The sequence below is a fragment of the Gossypium raimondii genome, chromosome 6, assembly GCF_025698545.1.
Source record: "Gossypium raimondii isolate GPD5lz chromosome 6, ASM2569854v1, whole genome shotgun sequence".
Lineage (NCBI taxonomy): Eukaryota > Viridiplantae > Streptophyta > Magnoliopsida > Malvales > Malvaceae > Gossypium > Gossypium raimondii.
Window position 1 is genome coordinate 46,515,120 of NC_068570.1, and position 20,405 is coordinate 46,535,524.

At 32.7% G+C, this 20,405-nt stretch overlaps 1 protein-coding gene across 2 annotated transcripts; it reads left to right on the forward strand.

Annotated features, from left to right (window-relative positions):
• The first annotated feature begins 13,267 nt into the window (after positions 1-13,267).
• On the forward strand, positions 13,268-19,227 carry LOC105774133 (uncharacterized). 2 transcript variants are annotated; one of them, XM_012596503.2, is made up of 11 exons: positions 13,268-13,446; positions 13,754-13,930; positions 14,023-14,078; positions 14,248-14,313; positions 14,443-14,550; positions 15,722-15,788; positions 16,132-16,216; positions 16,794-16,957; positions 17,686-17,787; positions 18,145-18,367; positions 18,961-19,227. In XM_012596503.2, exons 1-11 carry the CDS (start codon positions 13,408-13,410, stop codon positions 19,092-19,094), a joined length of 1,221 nt encoding a protein of 406 aa, XP_012451957.1. In that variant the 5' UTR covers positions 13,268-13,407; the 3' UTR covers positions 19,095-19,227. The 2 variants fall into 2 exon arrangements, with proteins under 2 accessions (XP_012451957.1, XP_012451958.1); XM_012596504.2 differs by having other exon boundaries at positions 13,269-13,446; positions 13,781-13,930.
• Positions 19,228-20,405: the final 1,178 nt, after the last annotated feature.

The following is a 20,405-nucleotide window of genomic DNA, read 5'->3' on the forward strand; positions in this document are numbered from 1 at the left end:
TTTAACTCTAAATTCATATAACATATTATCATATAGTTAGAGCAAAAGCAAGGATCCAAGCAACAGGAGAAACATTTTAAAAAAATAAAAGATGAATAAAACACTGAAAACAAATCCCCCAAATAAAAAAATTAAAAATTGAAGGAAAATGAAAATCTCAAAGCATTTTCCTCCGACTATATATTTGATGATATCTCAAATATATTCCATGTGCCGTTTTCATTAAGAGACTGATTTGATTTAATTCCTCTTATCTGTGGCCGGCAATGCAATTTGTTCTCTACTTTTTTTTCTCTTAATTATTACTCAACATTGTAAAATCGATAAAAATATTATGAAAATTTTTATATTAAGATGTAGATTATATTTTATATTTTTATTTAAAAATAAGTAAATTAATTTTATATATTAAATTAAAGAGTAAACTAATTATTCTGTTAAAATTTATCAATTTTACTATTAAAAATTAGTTCTTATATGTCAAAATAAGGTTCACTTGACACGTCACGTGTAATCGATTGATTATTCTGTCAACACCGTAAAAATAAATAATTTTTTAATAGAAAAACTAATATATTTCTTAATCTAACATATAAAATCTAATTTACTTAATTTAGCTGGAAGGAGTAATAATATGATATATGTGTTTTAATTAAGTAACATAGGGTACTCCTTATTTTTAACCTGTTTCACGTGCTCTTGTTTTATTTGATTAAATTAATCATTTGAATCCATGAGTAGATCTTGGTAGATTATTATTCATATTTTATGTAAATTAATGATAAAACAAGTACTTTTATTTATTTATTTATTTTGAAATGGTAAAATTTGAAATAAAAAAACATGGAGTTATAGTTTAGTGATGTGATTCTAATATTATGGCTAAAAGCCAAGTGATTTTATGCATGTATTCATTTGCTTAAAAGAAGATAAATCTATTAGAATTTGTAATCATAGTTGAAATAAATCTTCAATTGAATGTATATGTTGATTCTAAATAAAAATTTTTATGTAGTCACATTATTAACTTTTAAATTTATAAAGTTATTATGTGGTGGGGAATAATAAAAGGCATATTAAAGAGATATAATTTATCTTGGAATGCATTTTCGTTGAAAATCTTTCATAATCAGGGGTGAAATTAAAAATTTTGGTTGGAGGGGCGAATTTGAATTATAAATTATTGTATTAATGTAAAATTTTACAATTTTTAAAAAATTAAATTATAGAAGTTTTATTTTTAGAGAAGGCATAATTTAAAATTTGGGGGGGGGGGGTCCATATTTGTGTAAGCTTCGCCCCTTGGAGACAAGAAATAAAGAGTTTTGTAAGGTATAAGATGATTTTTATTTTAGTTGAAAAACATATTGTTTCTATGTTTTGAAAGAGCTGCATAGGGTACACGAGAATTGTGCCTCCCACTTCCAGCTAAACCACTATAATCGCATGATAGAAGGTCAATCAAAACACGCAATAACGAACGGGTTGGAAACAATTCCATCCCCCTCTTCCCATTTCTCCCACACGAAATTATTTTCTCTCTTTGTAGGTCAATACATATTTTTTAACTCCATAATTTGTATTTAATTAGTATCTGCTTTTATTTAACTTGAAACCCATCATTGTTATATGTCGTTAGAACGTAATAATATGATGATGCGTAATAACTTTATATTATGACACGTGGCAAAGCTAAAAGAATAAGTTAATAAGAATTGAAATATTAAAATAAAAATATATGAAAGCGAAATATTTGTTTAATTTAAATTTAGGCTTTTATTTTTAAATTGAAATATTTTTATTTATTTTAGTTATTAAATATCTTTTGAAATAAAAAATTTAATGTAAAAGAAATCTTAAAGACTAAAAAATTGGTTTTCCATCAAAAGAAAATTAAACAAGTCGGGTTGGGCATTGAAATATACGAATTTTAAATATTATTAGAATTTGACAATTACATATTGCATATGTAAAATGTCAAAAATTATTCTAATTAAAATAGTTAAAATATGCATAAAATTATTTGATGTTACAAAAGAAAAGAAAAAGATCATATATGGTTAGAGAAAATAAATATAATTTGCATAATAGTTTGATTTTATTTTCTATGAGCATAAAAATAAAAATATTGAATGTATTCGAGTGATTGGAATGGTAAATAAATAAAATTAAGCTAAGATGAAACCAAAAGTGGTACTAAATTTATTATGCCAAACTATAAATTTTGAAGGGTAAATATAAATTTACCTTATTCTAAAAATTATGGCATTTAAAGAAGATTAAAAGAATTTAAGGGGACAAATAAAATATTATTGTATTTGAATAGGATGTTAAAATTGTAGATCAACTTAATTTTTTTAGGGCGGCAAATACATAAATATTCTTTCTTTCTTTTTAATGGGAAGTTCTTCAAAATTTTAGGAACCTGTATATGTTTTACCCATCAAATTTTAAAAATAACTTAATAAATTTAATAGTTGTTATTTGGTCAAGATTAAAATTCTAAAATTTTAGAAGTACAAGAATTGAAAATGATTAAATTAAAGTATAAGTACTAAATTTATAACTTACTCAAAGTATAGGGTCGATTTAAGTAAATATATTATTATGTATTGATTTTTAATTGCTTGAAGTTTTGTGAAGTATTGATATTTAGTATTGATTTTATATGATATTAAAAATATTGATTTTATTATATTTCGATATTGGCATAATTAATTTTTTATGAAAAGTTTAAAATTATTAAAAGTACATTCAAATGAATTTGGACAAAATGACATTAGGTTTCTTAAAATTTAGATATTCATTTGTCTATGTTGATTTTAGATAGGAAATAATTTTTATATCTTGTTATAAATTTATAATTTTTATTTTTTGGTAATACTTATCACGTCATAATATGATGTTGCCACATCTCGTAATATTGTTGGCTATCAGTGCTACATCATCCTTTTCTAACAACATTATAATGAAAGTACCAAAGCGTATGACAGATTTCAAATTTAGGTACCAGTTAGATCTAAAAAGAATATTTAGTTACCAAAGGAGTAAAAGTTACTAAGCTTAGAAGTTAAAATTTATACTATTATCTAAAGGATTGTTTGAGTTGGTATCACCCATCGATCAAAAACCAATAGTTGAAAATTTACCAAAAACTATAATTTATGGTTTTAAGAATAACAATACACACAAAATTTTTAGAATTTTGAATATACTTCAGTTAGTTCTATGGCGAGTGGCGAATGGTGAAAATTTTGAATTCTCTAAAGATCAATCAACCAAAAAAAGTGAGATTCAAGGACTCGAATACAGATGGGGACATTGATATGGTAGTGGATTTGGAACCTAAGGCAACATTTTCCTAGAAAGACAAATTTGTGGGTGGTTTAGCAGGTGGAGCCAAGGCATCGGAGGCTCATTCTGGTTTTGGAGTTGATGAAGAGATTGAATTGTTAGACGGGGATATCACGAGATCTATGGTGAATGGAGTTCCACGATTAAATTTTAAGAAATATTTAATCAATTGTCGATTCAAGACATGGCCATCACGGTGGTCATCAATGTAACGAGCCAAACTCGATCCTTTAGGAGGGTCCGAATGTGACGTGTCACTATTCAGAATTCATTATCTTAAACTATTTCTGGTGTAAGCATTATAAAATCATAATGTTTGAAATAAACATTTAATAAAATATGGAAAATAAAGTATAAGCCAAATGACGTATAGAATTTTAGTAATATATTTTATCAACCTAGGATAAAAATACTTTTAAATCATTCAATAAATTTTAATGGAACTTCATTGAGTCATAATTCTTCAACATGAGTTTTAATTACAATTTCTTTCCAAAAATACAATCAGACATCACCCCCATCATCATGCATAATACAAAACAATAGAAGTCTCACAGCAGCAGATGTCCTCTAGCGTAGTCTAACAGAATGTCTTCCTTCAATAGTAAACCTGAAAAGGAAAAGGGAAACGAGGTAAGTTTAAAAGAACTTAGTGAGTTCCAAAAGAAAGCATAACAATAGTTATTAATTATTTGAGCAGATCCTTTCAAGGTTTAAACACAATTATACAATTCGCTAGATGGCGAGTACTATTCACAGACAGACAATATGTCAGTTTACTATTACTTTGGCGTATACAATACGCCCACATGACCATTCAGACAAAACTTCATCATGTTAGCCACATAACTAGACCCATAGTCAGATTCATATCATTCAATCCATTCTTATTCCTTTGGTTTATATCATTTGTTGTGATTTGCCAATCTGGTTTGCAACATTCATTTGCCCTACCAGAGGCTACACAACCGTTTTCTTGTATCGCGATCTGCCAGTTCAATGTACATTTCATCGAATGCAATGCCATGAATATACTTCCTTAACAACATTTCCACGATTAAGACCATATCAATCTTGTCAGAAGCAGAAGGTAGTGACTTAAGCATGAAGAATGATTCTTACACTTTAACACAGACATCACAAACCCATATTGACAACTTTCAACAACTATTTTTCATATACACACATTTCACTTTTGCAAAGCATACGTACTTGCCTTACACAAAATATAATGCAAGAATATTACACACATGGAAGCAAGAAGGAACTCACTAGAATACAACAAAGTTTATAAAGTAGGACATTTTCCTTTGTCACTCGGTCCTTCAATATCGCATTGAGCTAAAATATGGATAATTACACTTATCAGATCATTATTCCATTGAACCCAAACATACATGTAAGAAACGCTGACACATAACCTAGAATCAAGAAGTTTACTTCCTTACATATAATTCTAACACTTATGCATACAGAGCAAAAAACACGTAAATAATTATAAAAATAACCTAGGGTACATTAGTATTTACCATAGAGCTGGTTGAATACAGCGAACCCAACTTCAATAAAGTTTCTGAACTTAAGCTTTTCAAAAAAAAAGTGCAGAGAAAATCAAGAAGAAGATGAATGCGAAAAAAATCAAAAGTTTATTGGTGAAGACACTGATAGTCTTATATACTTAAGTACAGAGACAAGGTTTAGTGGAAGGATCAGATTATTCCACTAACATTCTTGATTTTCATGATTAAATGTGTTTATCATAATTTAAGTCTTATCAACTATAGTATCTTAGTTCCATTCTAACCAGTTCTTATTGAGCTAACTAAATAGTCTTATAAAAATAATAAATTAATCTATGAAACTACATATTTGACAACTTCGCCAAAACATTTGGGTTGGTGTATACTCAACAGAAGAATATGCCAAACCACAAATCTCGCCAAAAACATAAAATTTGCCAAAACACAAATTTGTCAAATCACATAATTCACCAATCAGCGCATACACAGAATCTTATACTTAGCCACAACTAATACTTACTTACTCAAAACTACACTTAGCGCAGTAAACAATAACCATAAATAAAGACTTTTTCGGATGGGTTGTTACAATCAAGCTCTTAGGACGATCCATCGAATACACAACCTTGCAAAATAGAATCAATAGTCTTTGGCAACCTTCCTCTTCGTTTCTGTTAATGGACATAGAGAATGGATATTTCCTAGCAAAATTCCAGAATAAGAATGATTATAAGAAAGTCTCATCTCAAAGACCATGGATTATTTACGGGCAATACCTTACAGTGCAGCCTTAGACAATGGACTTTAACCCGATGCAGCTTTATCCGAGCATTGTGAAGGCATGGATTAGACTCCCAGGTCTCCCAAGTTTTTTTTGTATAAATGCAAGATTCTTGAATATATTGAGGGAATTATCGGTAAAGTTGCAAAGATAGACTTTAACACTGACAGTGGAACAATAGGGAAAGTTGCTCGGATGGCAGTTTATGTAAACCTTGATAAACCGTTGGTCTCCCAAGTTCTGATCAACAAAAACGTTTAGCAGGTTGAGTTTGAATCTCTTTTGGTGTTGTGCTTTTGTTGCGGGAGGTATGTGTTGGGAAATGTGCCCATATTGTAGTAAACATATAATTTTTTCTATTTATTTGAACGATGAATAAATAAATAAAGTTAATTTCACATTTCACTATTATCTCTTTTATATTTATGTCTTTTATATTTTGCATGCATAACGAAATTGTGACAAACAAATATTAGCTCATTGATTGTCTATAGTTCAAACTGAAGATAAGTGGCATTGTAAATAACATTTACATTGCAAGAAAGATGACTTACTTCAGTAGATAATCTAAATGAGTCCGTAATCCCGTAAAAGAATCAAAGTGAGCATTTGAATCAAATGTTGACAATGATTATTATGTCATCTACAATTCTAATTAGGGAGATGACTAGTCTTGGCTATCAGAGTAGTTGACTCCACGAGTAGAGACAGAGATGTATTCATTGGTAGAATGATACATTGGACTAGACCCAAGATGAATTAATTCTAAATCCATTTGTGAATTAATTCACTTGTGACGTTCATGGTGTGATTTAACTAAATCCTGAGTTAGTCACTAACCATGCGTATACAACTCATGTGCTTTGATATAAGTGGGGGCTTATGCTTTAAAGATGATTGAGCCTATAGCTAATATGTTAGGTACATGACTTGCGTATGGCATGGCTTTACTAGCAATAGTTGAATTCATAACTCAATTAAAGAGTTAATGATATCCTCTCATTGGCATTGTATGGATTGATAAATATGGAACGTGGCCACGGGTTGCTTGTTCTCGAATGAGCAATTTATCGTAATCATTTGTAGATAGTGATCATATTAATCATTAAGAAGAAAAAATGGTGACAATGAGATAAAATAGGATTGTATTGAGTAAATGGATTTAACTCAAATGAATCAATGATATCATATGAGGGTAACACACACATGAAGAGGTCATTGGACAAAGCAGTTGGATGAATTGCTTTCGTAAAGAGTATACAAGAAGGAGTTTTCAATCATGGTACTTCTTGTGGACTGACTCCATGATTACATAATTGTGAATTATCAGAATGATACTTCTGGATATAATTGCAACCACTAGATCATAATTGTATATGTTCGATTGGTCCTTTTGCTAGTTCAATAAAAGCTTGATCGAACTACATTTGAATCAGAAGAAAATTCTGAGACTTTGGGAATAATTTAATTGAGTCGATTTATTCAATGTGAAATTAAATTAGGTGGTTGTGAGAATGTTCAACTAGAGAATTGGATTGAAGAATTTTCTTAAAAAATTAATTTGGAAAATTTAAGTGATTTTTGGAAAAATTAATTTTGATCAAGTAAAATTAAATTAATCAAATCATTTATAATTATTATGATATTTTTTGAAGTTAATTTTTAAGTCAAACAATTGTCCCAATGGGTAATTGAACTTGAAATTTAGACCTGAGATCGTAAATTGAGAGCCTAAAACCGAGACTAAGACTCAAAAATTGGTCGAACTAGGCTCGGTATGTGAAACCAGGCTGACGGTCCAACTGGTGGCTAGACTGGATCGGTCGGGTCGTCATTGACCTGGACCGAATCAGCAGTAGCCGAATCGGCTCGAGGTGCCGTAAGGATGTCGCACTTGCATCACCAGACACGGCGGTGTTGGTGGTTGCGAGGGCAGTGTCCTGACGACCGGCGGTGGTTGGTCGTCAATGGTTGAGCAGTGGAAGAGTTACACTGCTACTAAGACTCTACCAGAGAATTTGATTTCAGATTATTTATTCTAAAAATAATAATAGTTTAATAGTTTAATATTAAATTTAATTTAATATTTATCTTAATAGTATTTTATTAATTTAATATTAAAGTGATTAAGTTTAATCATTATTAAACTCTCTAAACTCTCGCTATATAAAGAGAGCCTTAGATCATTATTTACACATACTTGAATTCAAGAGAAAGTTGTACAGAGAAAATTCTCTGAAGAGATTATTCCAGAAAATTTCTAGAGATATTTTTTTGATTTACAACTTGACCTAAAAGTTTAGAGAAATTACAAAATTACCCTACTGGTAATTTTTGTGAAATTTTTTTGATTAGAAGCGAGTCCACACTCGACAGACGTGAGCTTGAAGATAGCAGAGAAGACTACTCGATCAAAGCACTTATCCTAGACGAATAAAAAATGTACAATTTTGATTAAGTGTTTATTACTTTAGATATCACAACCAAGATCTTGTTTTGGGAAAATTTTTTAAACTCTGGTTTTTCCCTAAATTTATTTTCCGCTACATTTTCTAAACCCGTTTTTTCAACAGTATGGTCATATGAGAGAGGCATGCCCAAAGATGCCCATTGTTTCGAACCAGTCGGTGGTGGAAGATTCAACGGTGGCTAAGAAGTCGGTCGGGGAATCGGTGGCATACGAGCCCTGGATGGTGGTTGAAAGAAAATCTAGACAGAATCCAAATGATACTCGTAGTCAATAGGTTAAAAAATGGGATTGGAAGTGAATGGTTCCAGATTTTGAGCCCTTATTTCTGAAGATAACGTTGACGGCAACTTAGAAGCTGAAGGTGATAAATCATCAATGGATTCTCTTAAAGCTAGGGAAAAGTCTAAAATAGCCTTTCATGAAAATTTAGTTGGATAGGGTTATGATTATGTGGCCCATTTGGTAATAAAAAGGATAAATCAATAGATTTAGACTCTGGTGGGAAAATTAGGCCAAAGTATGAAAAATCTCTTTGGACATCCCTAGCCCATGTTTGGACATGGAAATCCAATAGGATAAAAGGGTTGGCCAAATTATCCATTAACCGCTCTCTTCCTTGTTTGGTTAGTAATAAAGTGGATCAATTGGTATGGCCTAGAAGGAGTTTAAGCTTGCGGTCTCTAATTTAACTTTTAAAGCATCTAATCTCAATATACATGCAGATGTAGATTGCAACAATAGTATGTAAATTTTGACAAAGCAAGTCCCTATTTGAACAACCTTTATTAATATTATTTTTGTTGGTTCGGTTGGGACAGAGGTTTCATTGAAAGATGGAGTTCTTGATTCTAGCAGACATTCGACCATTTCTTTTAAAGAAAATTTGGCTTCATTTGGAGAAGGAGTATTGAAGGGAAACAGTTCCGTTGAAACAATGAAGGGTATCCATGTTAGTAAGAGACATGGAAATGGTGGAAAAGCTGACTCAAATAGAAATGGCAAGATTCGTAACAAGACTATTCAGGGCCGTGGGGAATATATTCAAGGCTATTGGTAATTCATGTACTCCTATCTCTAACACTATGAATTCTATGGTTGAACTTATTAGTTCCTAAATTGATGTTGTTGATGACACGAGTACCTCACCAAGGAATGGAAACGGTTTGGGAAGCTCGGTCTCTACTAAACTAATAAAGGTTAATCTTTTCTCTTTGTCTTTGTATTTTATTATGAATTTATCAATGTTTTCATGGAATTGTCAAGGTTGTGCCAATTTAAAATTTTCTAGCTTATTTCGAGAGTATAATGTGGAAGATAAGTCAAATATCGCCAGTTTGTTAGAAACGAGAGTTAGTGGTACAAAAGCAGACAATATTATTTCTAAGTTGGGTTTTTAATTTTCTCATTGTGTGGAAGTTATTGGTTTCTCTAGGGGAATTTGGGTTGGCTGGAAAGACTTAGTTCTGGTTGGGGTTATCCATACCCACCCCTAATTTATTCTTTTTCGGGTCATTGATCATATTCTTCAACAGCCAATTTTTATTGCTTTTCTATATGGTAGCTTGACAGGCAAAAACGAAAATTTCTTTAGGAATGGCTTAAAGTTACTATTCCAATGGGGGATGTCGCTTGGTTTACTATTGGAGATTTTAATGTCATCTTTTTTGCTAGTGATAATAAGGGGGACGGATTAATAGAAGGAGGTGTTCTCTTTTTGGTAACTTAATGGATTCTACTGCATTACATTGTTTGGGTTTTAGAGGCCCTCAGTTCACTTGGTGTAAAATGGGGGTTTGAGAGGCTTGACAAAGTTATTGGGAATGATGCTTGAATGAATAAGTTCCCTAGTAGTTTGGTCACCCACATTCCAAGGCTTAAGTCTAACCATACATTGCTTTTCTTTTCCTTGAAACCTAAGGATGGATTTTTTTTAAAGTTGCGACCTTTTAGATTTTTAGCTAGATGGCTGGAACATCCGTCTTTTTCGAATTTTGCTAAAAGACAGTAAGGGTTTAAATGGTAATTTGATATACCCTCTTTTTATTTTTTCCTTGGGGTTAAAGAAGTGGAATCAAACTATTTACGGGCACATTGGAACTCACAAATGACATATGTTGAATAAGCTTTCAAGTATTCAAAGAATGATAGAGTTTTCTGACAATAGTAGGCTTTTTCAGTCTAAAATAAAAGTGCGTAAAGAATTGGATAGTTCTCCATCATGAGGAGAATTTATGGAAGCAAAAGTCTAGATGTGAATGGCTAAACCTGGGTGACTGGAATACTAAGTTTTTTCATTGTCGTACTTTACAAAGTAGGAAACAAAACCATATTACTGCTTTAAAAATGATAATGGTGAATGGATCTATGATGCTGAAGCCCTTCAACTTAAAGCAATTAGTTTTTAAGAAGTTGTATGGTGAGCAACCAAAGCCCATGAGTGATTTACCTCCTAGTGCTTTTTCAACTCTTGAGCATAGTGATATTCAATTTATTGGAAAGGAGGTGTCTAATGATGAAATTAAAATTGCTTTGTTTGATATGTCTCATTTGAAGGCACCAGAGAGTGATGGTTTTTAAGCTCGCTTCTTTCAAAATCAATGGGATTTAGTTGGAACAGCGAATTGTGAGTGGGTTAAATCAGTTTTTGTTGAAAAATGTATTGAGCTTGATCTTAATAATATATTGGTAGTCCTCATTCCTATCTTTTCTAAGGTTCCTAATCTTGAGAATTTGACACAATTTCACTCCATCAGCCTGTAGTCAATGATGTATAAGTTGGTGATAAAGGTTATTGCTAACCAGTTTAAATTTGTGTTTCCTAAGATCATTAGACAGGAACAGGCGAGCTTTATTGCGGGTCGAAATATCACTGACAGCATCCTCATTGCTCAAAAGGTTATTCACTAAATGAAATGTAAGCAGAAGAATAAAAATTGGATGACAGTCAAAATTGACCTTGAAAAAGCTACGACAAAGTTTTTTGGGAGTTTATTGAAGCCTCTCTTTGGGATGTAGGTATTCCTAATATGCTTATAAATGTTATTATGTCTGCTATCATGAATTCTACTATGTAGGTGTTGTGGAATGAGGTTCATACATAGAAGTTCAGACCTGCAAGAGGTATTCAATAGGGGTGCCCTTTATCACCATATTTGTTTGTTCTATGTATGGAGTGGCTTGGACATAACATTCTTCATGCTATAGATAAAGGTCATTGGCAACCTCTCCGCTTATCAAGGTTTGGTCCTTCTCTTTTACATCCTTTCTTTGCAGATGATCTTGTTATCTTTGGTATTCAACAAGCTTTACTCCTTAAAGATTTGTTAGAGAGGTTTTGTGCTTACTTTAGGCACCGGGTTAATGCTCGAGAAACAAATATTTACTTTTCCAAAAGTATAGATGATGAAATTGAAGAGTAGTTGAGTAGAATTCTTGGTTTTCATAAGGTTCAGAATCTTGGTATTTATCTATAGGGTGCCTCTTCTCCATGATAGGATTTCAAATAGTACTTTGCGTTTTGTTGGCGATAAGGTTCGCAACAAGCTAAACAGATGAGATGTTTGGAAACTTTCTATAACTGGTAGAGCTACTATTGCACAGATGATCTTGTTGTCGATTCCTAATTACTTCATGCAATCCATGATGATCTCTAAAGGATTGTGTGATGAGATCGAAAGTATTGTTCGATAATTTATTTGGGGAGTCCTTTAAGGGTCGACAAAAGATGTATTTGGTCAGTTGTTAAGCTATTTGTCAGCCTAGATCATGTGGTGGCCTTGGCCTTTGACAGTTGATGGACTAAAATACCTCTTTTATGATGAAACTGAGGTACAATCTAGTCTCCAAAATGGATGCTTTATGGGTTAGTGTTCTTAGGTCCAAGTATGGAATGAAAGAGGAGATGCTAGAAGATATTTCATGAGGATGATGTTCTTTCCTTTGGAGGGCACTCTCTAAGGTTTGACCTCTACTCCGAGAGAATTTGCTTTGGTCTATGGGAAATGGGAATAATATTTGTTGTTGGAAGGATCCGTGGATTCCAGATGTGGGACCTCTAATCCATCAGGTTCTATCTTATGCTAATATCAATCAAGACTGTTTGCTTAGTGAGATGATTACTGAGGAAGGAACTTGGACTTTGGAGCTATTTCGTATTTGGCTACTAGATGAGATCATTAGGCGTATCGTGAGTATTCCCCCGCCACACATATCTGTGGGTCGTGACAGGATTATTTGGGCTCTGACTTCAACTGGTTTCTTTTCCCTTAAGAGTGCCTACTAGAGTTTACGAGAAAGATCGAGGAGCCCAAGGGATGCAAAATGGAATATTTTGTGGAAATTTCAAGGTCCTTAGAGAGTTAGATTCTTCTTATGGCTTGTTTTGAAACAATGCCTACTTACCAATGTGGAGCAAGTCAAGCGGGGCATAAGGTATGACAGTTCTTATGGTTTGTGTGGACATCAATTTGAGGATATCTTACATGCCAACAGAGATTGTCCTACAACTAAGGAAACTTGGATGCAAGTTTTGCTAAATGAGCTAAGCGAGTAGTTCTTTGCAAGTAATCATCATGATTGGGTTAAGTTTAATTTACTCAGTCCTTTTAAACTAGTTCTGGACAAGGTTGTTTCGTCGAGCCTTTTTAGTTTGATTGGCTGGAGAATATGGAAAAATCAAAATCTTTTCATCTTCCAAGGTGTTCCTTAGAAAGCAAGTAACATTGTTAAGAATTCATACATCTAGGTAAAACAATTTGCTTCCTTTCACAGGAAAGATCTATCTAGACAATAGTCGCCCAGACCATTCATTCCTATACCGGAGAATTGGATTAAGTTATGCACGGATGGTCTGGTACAAGTTGTGTCCAGAACTACTACAATACAATTGAAATTTTATTTATTTAATAACATCATATCAAAATTTAAATATAATTTAAATAGTTAACTCTTTATAAAATAACAAATATTATTATAAAAGAATATTACTGATAAGTTTTGAATGTATAATTAATTATAATCTTTAATAATTAAAATTTACCATTTCATTAATTTTTATTAAATATAAGGGTGGCTGATAATAGGACAGCCAGCAAAGCAAACTTTTGGGAAAAAACATAAATAAAATAAAATCCCATTTTCTCAGGTTTTAAAGCACATGCTCTGTTCTGCTCTTCTCTTTTCTGTTCATTTCAACTAACATAGAGAGTGAGGAATCTGAATTATAATCTCTCTTTTCTTCTTTTCTCCACCAAAGAAAATCTGATTTTAATTTTAATCCATTAATGGCTGATGAACCTTCTCTCACTCGATGGTCTTTTCTGGTACTCTCTTTTTCTTTTCTCTTTCCTTCTTTCTTTGTTTTTCTTTTCCTTTTCATTTTCTGTTTGGTTGTCAAATCGTCGTTTTCTTCCTGATTTCCCTTTGGTCAATTGAACTTATGAAGCTAATTGACTTACTTCGATTGACTATTTTCCTTTTTTTACTCATTTATTAGCTTAGATTGCATTGCATTGCATTTCTTTTTCTAACTCTTAAATTTTGAACCAACTGTGAAGAAATGTGAAGGAAAAGGGAAAAAAAAAAGAGTTCTAAGCATTTTCTTTAAGCAATTATGTTATTATTCCATAGGATTTTAAACTATTTTATGATGCCAAGTTTGGGAGGAAGAGATTGCCTGAGCCGCAAAATGGTCAAACTGCTGATGAGCTCGACTCCAATGGCACTAATTCGAACGTGACTTCAAAAGAAAACCACCCTGTCAGGAACACTTCTGATATGGCTATCTACGAGCAGTACCGGAACCAGGTACTTTTGCGGTCTTAATTTTCTGTTTTTCTCGAGGCGTTTTGCATGTTTCTTGATTGGAATGATTTATTATTGTTTTGTTTCGATTTCAGGGTACACACTCGGTGCACTCAAATGGCGTGGTGTCTAATGGATTTGATTCGAGACCGTATGTTCATTCCTTTCTCTGATTCGTGATCTTAATGTATTTCTCCTGTACACTTAGAACATAGGCTTTTATATGCACATTCTCCACATTGACCGCTAGGATCAGTTCTAGGATTCTCCAGCTTTTTAGGAAATGAAGATTTTGATGTACTTTTCTCTTTCTTTTACAGGCAAAGGTCTCTGCTTCCTGCTTTTGAATCTGCAGAAATGCGTGCATTAGGAGAGAGTTTAAGTAGGTAATTATTAAAATATCAATTACTTCATTGGTGACAGAAATGCTTGCATTAGGAGAGTTTGAATGCGTGGGTAGTATATTCTTTAACATTTTAGCTGGAAATATTTGTCTACCATCATATCCTCCTTAGGGACATCGTTCGAGGGAATCCAGATGTTAAGTGGGAAAGCATCAAGGGATTAGAGGATGCCAAACGCTTACTTAAAGAGGCAGTTGTTATGCCTATAAAATATCCCAAGTAAGTATTGCTATGACATAGACCATGGACTTTGAGCATGGTATTCCACTATTCCTTGAAAAAGATAACTGCAGGGGCAAAACCAGAACCTTCGTCTTGAGGGTGCCAGGTTAAAAATATCGCCAACATTTTTGATTGAAAAAATCCTAATAAAAATAACTATAATTTTTTTAAAAAGTGAAAAATAACCATAAACTTGAATGATACAAATAATGTCATTTATACACAAAGAAATAATCTTTATATTGTCAAAAGACTTTTTGAACAACAATTTTTTGTCCAGGAACAATAGCACTGCAACACGGATAAAGAAAGAAAAAAACATAAGTTGTCTATGCAGTTCGGTTTCTCTACATCTACAGAGCTTAGCTCAGTGAGATAGTCTACTATCTTTAAACTCAATACAACAGGTGATTTAAGTCATATCACATCCTGTTTTTAAACTCAATATAACAAGTGATTTAAGTCCTATCAGATCCTAATATAGCAGCCTCACTTTGGTACTAAAAAAATCTAGATTTCACCTTTTAAGTTTTCCTCTGAAAACCACGGGAAAACTTAGGTTGTAAACCAAACAATTAACTTGTTTACACTCTCAATGCTCTCTCAAATTCCTCAAAGAATAGATAAGTGATAAAAACACTTGATACAAAACCTATACAAATCTCTTCAAATATATAAAAGTTTGAGACTTGCGAGCATTTTAGATCAATTACAATCAATCCTTCTAAAAAACTGTAGCTAAAATAGAATACACAATATAATAATAAAGTCTAAGTTAATGCAGGAACGTTGGAGATAAGTCGTCAATGCAGTCTTGATCCAATCTCTTTATTTCATGGGATCCAATTGCTTTGATTCGATTCGACCCAATTTTCAAGATATGTTGCATCAAATGGATCGTTCTTCATTGAAGGACTATCATACTTCTACAACATCAGCAAGATTCTCGGCTTGAGAATTTTATTCCCAAAGATTGTCAACCCAAAAATGTCAAGTTATGTTGCCTATCGTAGTGCTAGGCGCAGTGGCCACTGCATGAGCCACTGCTCACATAATTGCCTCAACATTTTATTTTGTTAACTTGGTTTAGTAAAATGTTATGCAAAATTGAATAACATGTTATGTAGGAATTTGAGGGTTTCATTTCAGTTTATTTGATATCTTGTAGGTACTTTACTGGTCTTCTTTCACCATGGAAGGGTATTCTCCTTTTTGGCCCCCCAGGGACAGGAAAGGTGTACATTTGGTTCTGTTGCTTCCAATAGATTGATCTTGTCTATGCAATTCATTTGTTCTAGATATGCAAGATGTTTGGTTATTATGAGGAAAATATGTCTTTAATCACATAGTACATTTTAGACTGATGAACCTAGGGGGCTTTACTCCCAATGCTTGCGTTCCCCCTTCCCCTATGGAAACCCTTGTGCAAAAGAAATTTTTTTTTTCATAGGTCAATCTCCTCAACACTAGAGGAAAAATTTATGCATCATGGCCAATGATTTAACATATCTTGGTAGTGCTATTCTTTTTCTTTATCATTGATGCTATTTTCTATTTGAATTACCATTTTGGTTGCAGACAATGCTGGCAAAGGCTGTAGCAACAGAATGCAAGACCACATTTTTCAATATTTCAGCATCATCTGTTGTCAGCAAATGGCGTGGTATGTTAAACACATTTTTCCAATATCTTCTTTGATTTGTAGAGGGATTTGGTCCTAGGTATGTATGAAAGTTATGAAGAATTGTCTCTAAAATGGAGAATGGAAGATATAATTGGAAAATACATAGATGTATCTTTGACTGTCCAATTATATTTTCTGATTAATCCTTAGTTCTAATGACAGCCTAAATTTTTTAATGATAAGAATGGTAGGAGTTTTAGATGTAGATTCTTAGATATTTATCTACTAAATGAGGGACTATTCTTTTTCTCTCCTAATATTTTGTTTTTCTTACCAAAATCTAGTCAAAGGGGAACCTTACAGGATAAGCATTATTCTTTAATTGGATTGTGGGAATGTCAAATGTGCTCTGTTTATGGTTGTGAGGGTATAAAAGTTTTTTTTTTTTTTTACTTGGCACAAAAAGAAGAGTCATCTTTGATAAAATTCTTTGACTAGCTATATGGATCACAATATCGATATAAACCAAAGGTCTTAGTAGGGCTGGACCCAATAACTTTTATAGTTACCTGAAATAACACTCACTTATCTAACTGTGGAGTTCATAACATTTCAGGTGATTCTGAGAAGTTAATAAAAGTACTATTTGACCTAGCAAGACACCATGCACCGTCTACCATTTTTCTTGATGAAATTGATGCCATTATAAGTCAGCGCGGTGGTGAAGGACGCAGCGAGCATGAAGCTAGTAGGCGTTTGAAAACTGAGCTACTTATACAGGTTATTTTTTTTGACAGATACTTATACAGGTTATGTTTCCTAAAAACTGTGTCCTTATTCTTTTGGATATAGATATGCTGTGTGGTTGCATGTGCGTGATTAAATTAAAACTTGGATTGATAATTTATTCCTATTGATTATATAACTTGTAGCTAGACTTGTCCAAAGGCTGGGCTACCTTCTTAGACGAGCTGGGCCTTGGACAATGAATTCAGGCTGCCCTGATCTGAATTGTTATTTAAGATTAAAATCCTTTTATTCAAATTTCATTATAAATTTTTAAGTATTAATATAAAACTAATTTTTATCATATTATTTTCTACATGGTGAATAGGGCCCTTAGGCCGGCCTGGGTCTCTCCTGAGTTTGGGTAAAGGAAGCAAAAAAATCTGGGCCGCAGCCTAGCCTGGCCCATGTACAAGTCTACTTAGCATTGCTGAGCATGTTTTAAACAAATTTGGTGGTATCACTGTCACTTGTTTATTTTTTTCCTCATTCTTTCACTTTAGAATCAAGCGGTGCATTGTTTTCTTCCGTGCAAGTGATTTTAACCTTGAGCATGGTTAGCATGTTAAACCGACTCTGCAGCAGATCTAGTGGTGCATTGTTTTTTGCATTTATTATTTGCAATAATTAGAAAATAAAGTACTTAACTCATACATGCTTTTATAGTGATTTAGAAAATAAATCATGTTTATTTGCTACTGATAAGTAGAATTACATTGCAGATGGATGGTTTGACACGGTCAGATGAGCTTGTGTTTGTTCTGGCAGCAACAAACCTCCCCTGGGAATTGGATGCTGCCATGCTCCGTCGTCTTGAGAAGCGAGTATCCAGACATTTAAATTTACCCTGAATCTTTTCAAACATTATTAAAAATTAGTTTAAAAGATTATAATATACACATTTGAATTCTGGCTGGACAGAAATTTACTCAAAAAACCAGGATGAGATTGAAGCCTAGAAACTAACTGCTCTAAATTTCTTTCCAACATGATTACATTGTGGTGTAAATCAGGTCACAGTGTTTATGCTGTCTCTAAACTATTCAGTTTTGTAATGTTCTATTGCTTGATACTTGCAATTATATTTGATAGCATCTTTTACACAATTAATGAAATAAATATCTTTTGAAGTTCAAGACTTGCTATTAGTTAGCGGTTTGCCTTTAACCACATAAAATAAGATCCTTGTTCCTCTCCCAGAGCCAGAAGCAAGAAAAGCAATGTTTGAAGAGCTTCTGCCCCAACAGCATGGTGAGGAGGCTCTTCCTTATGATATATTAGTGGAAAGATCAGAAGGTTACTCAGGTTCAGATATTCGATTACTTTGCAAAGAAGCAGCCATGCAGCCTTTGAGACGCCTAATGGCTGTCCTTGAGGATAACCAGGAAGTAGTGCCTGAGGATGGTATGTGCTTTCTAATACTTGAATTAAAGGATGTATAAACTTGATAATGAGCTTTGCAAAATCAAAATTTTCCCTAAATAGGAGCTCAATTATTTAGGTGGCTTAACACTTATTCCCTTAGGTGTCGGTTCACATTCATCAGTTTATTTTTGTAATTTTCCTTTCTTTTCTCTGTTTCTTTAGTTATAGGTCTGGTTTGGCAAACTCCAGAACTCTTATCTCTGACTATCAACTACCACCATAAAGTGCTACTAGCTTTTGTTAGCATAAATAATTTTGTGCATATCCTAGGAACCAGGATAAATAAATCAAATCATATTAAGCTAAATAATTTTTTAAGGTTTTCTTGGTAGTTATAAGGCCAACATCATCTGGTCTTGCCCTAATTTCAATTCAAAATCTTGCCATCTGCTTATCAATTTGGCTGGAAGAAGACATTTGAATGGGAGACAACAACAAACTCTGGAAGGAAAGAATCCTTTTAGGCGGACATGTTCTATTTTCTTATTTCCTTGTTCTGCCTGCAGCTTTTAACATGCTTCATTTTTATGTAGATGACATAATGAACTCAAAAACTAGTTTGTGGTTTGCAGAGCTGCCGAATGTTGGGCCAGTTACGTCTGATGATATAGAAACTGCTTTGAGGAACACCAGACCATCGGCACATTTACATGCTCATCGCTACGAGAAGTTCAATGGAGACTATGGCAGTCAAATACTCCGATGATGGCATGCTGCTGCAAATATACTTTTAAATTGTTAGTTATAACTTCCCCAGATTTTATATTGATCAGAATTCTATTCAGTTTTTACTTTGCATTGTCCGTTTATGGAAACTTGTATATCTATGTTTTTTTTTTTCGAAGTGGTCTCAGCAAAGTCTATTAACCATACAAGCATTGAATTGTTTTGAAATTTATATAAGAATTATTACTAATGTGTAAAAAGAAAATTATGGATATATGATAATTAGGCTCTAAAAGAAGTACCAAATAAGTCATTGTAGTAAAATATCTATGAAAACCCATACAAGGATCTGGTGTTTTCTCAGATATATCTAGCATCTGTCCACTTTGGCACTGGTTCTCTTCATTTCTTCGTACATAATCTGCTCTTAGAACCTTATGCTACAGGTGGAAGTAAACATAGCTTTATTAAGTCCATGATTCCAGCTATGGGATCTCGCTCTTTACCCATACTTGGTTGGCTTCAGCCCAGCTGTGTGAAAAATGAAACTACTCTTTTTTCTTCAATAGCTAAGCTTGGCAATTAATAGCCTTGTCCCGAGGTTTTTTCTTTCTTTATTTTTGAAACCAACCCCATACTTACTCGAATCAATTGGGTAACTAGTTTTAAAAGGTAATATTAAGGTTTACATCCTAACATGCGACTCTTCTTATATCTGATCGTGACTTTTTGGTAACCCTTATTCTTTCTGAAATGCACATCAGTGTAATTTCCCTTTTGAAGCTTCTCTGATTGTTATATTAGAATGCAATGGTAACGCACATGTGATACCATTGCGATGAATTATTCATTGTGTTTGCAATTATGATATAAAGACGGTAAAAATGAAATTAAGTGCAAGAACCTTGAACACTTAAAGTTGGCTGTCCGTATAGAGTGGACAAGCTCCAAATAATTTAACAAAAGAATATGGTATGCTTTATACGCAAGGGTTAAGCGTATTTTAAAAGTGGGGGTTCAATTTTTTTTTTCTAATAATAATGCCGGATTTTCATCTTTTATATTCACTCAATTCAGGTCCTTTTTCTTATTTAATTTAATTATTTTTTAGTTTTTATTTTACTTTATTTTATTTTGTTTTAATTCTCTGATTTTCATTTTTATTTTAATTCTAATTCTTAATTTTAATAATCAACTTCATGTTTAATTTTAATTTGATACTTTATGTTATTTTATTATTCATTTTATTGTTTTTGCTTCCAATTGTGTCCTACCTCTATATCATATATATTTAGCCCAATTACCATTTTTCTAATATTTTTCAATAATTTATTTCTATTTTACTAAATAT

What these genes read in the sequence shown, in the direction of transcription:
- LOC105774133 (XM_012596503.2), top strand. Translation starts at nt 13,408, where the DNA reads ATGGCTGATGAACCTTCTCTCACTCGATGGTCTTTTCTG. An exon ending in TCACTCGATGGTCTTTTCTG is followed by an intron (nt 13,447 to 13,753) that starts GTACTCTCTTTT and finishes ATTATTCCATAG; the next exon opens with GATTTTAAACTATTTTATGA. An exon ending in ATGCCTATAAAATATCCCAA is followed by an intron (nt 14,551 to 15,721) that starts GTAAGTATTGCT and finishes GATATCTTGTAG; the next exon opens with GTACTTTACTGGTCTTCTTT.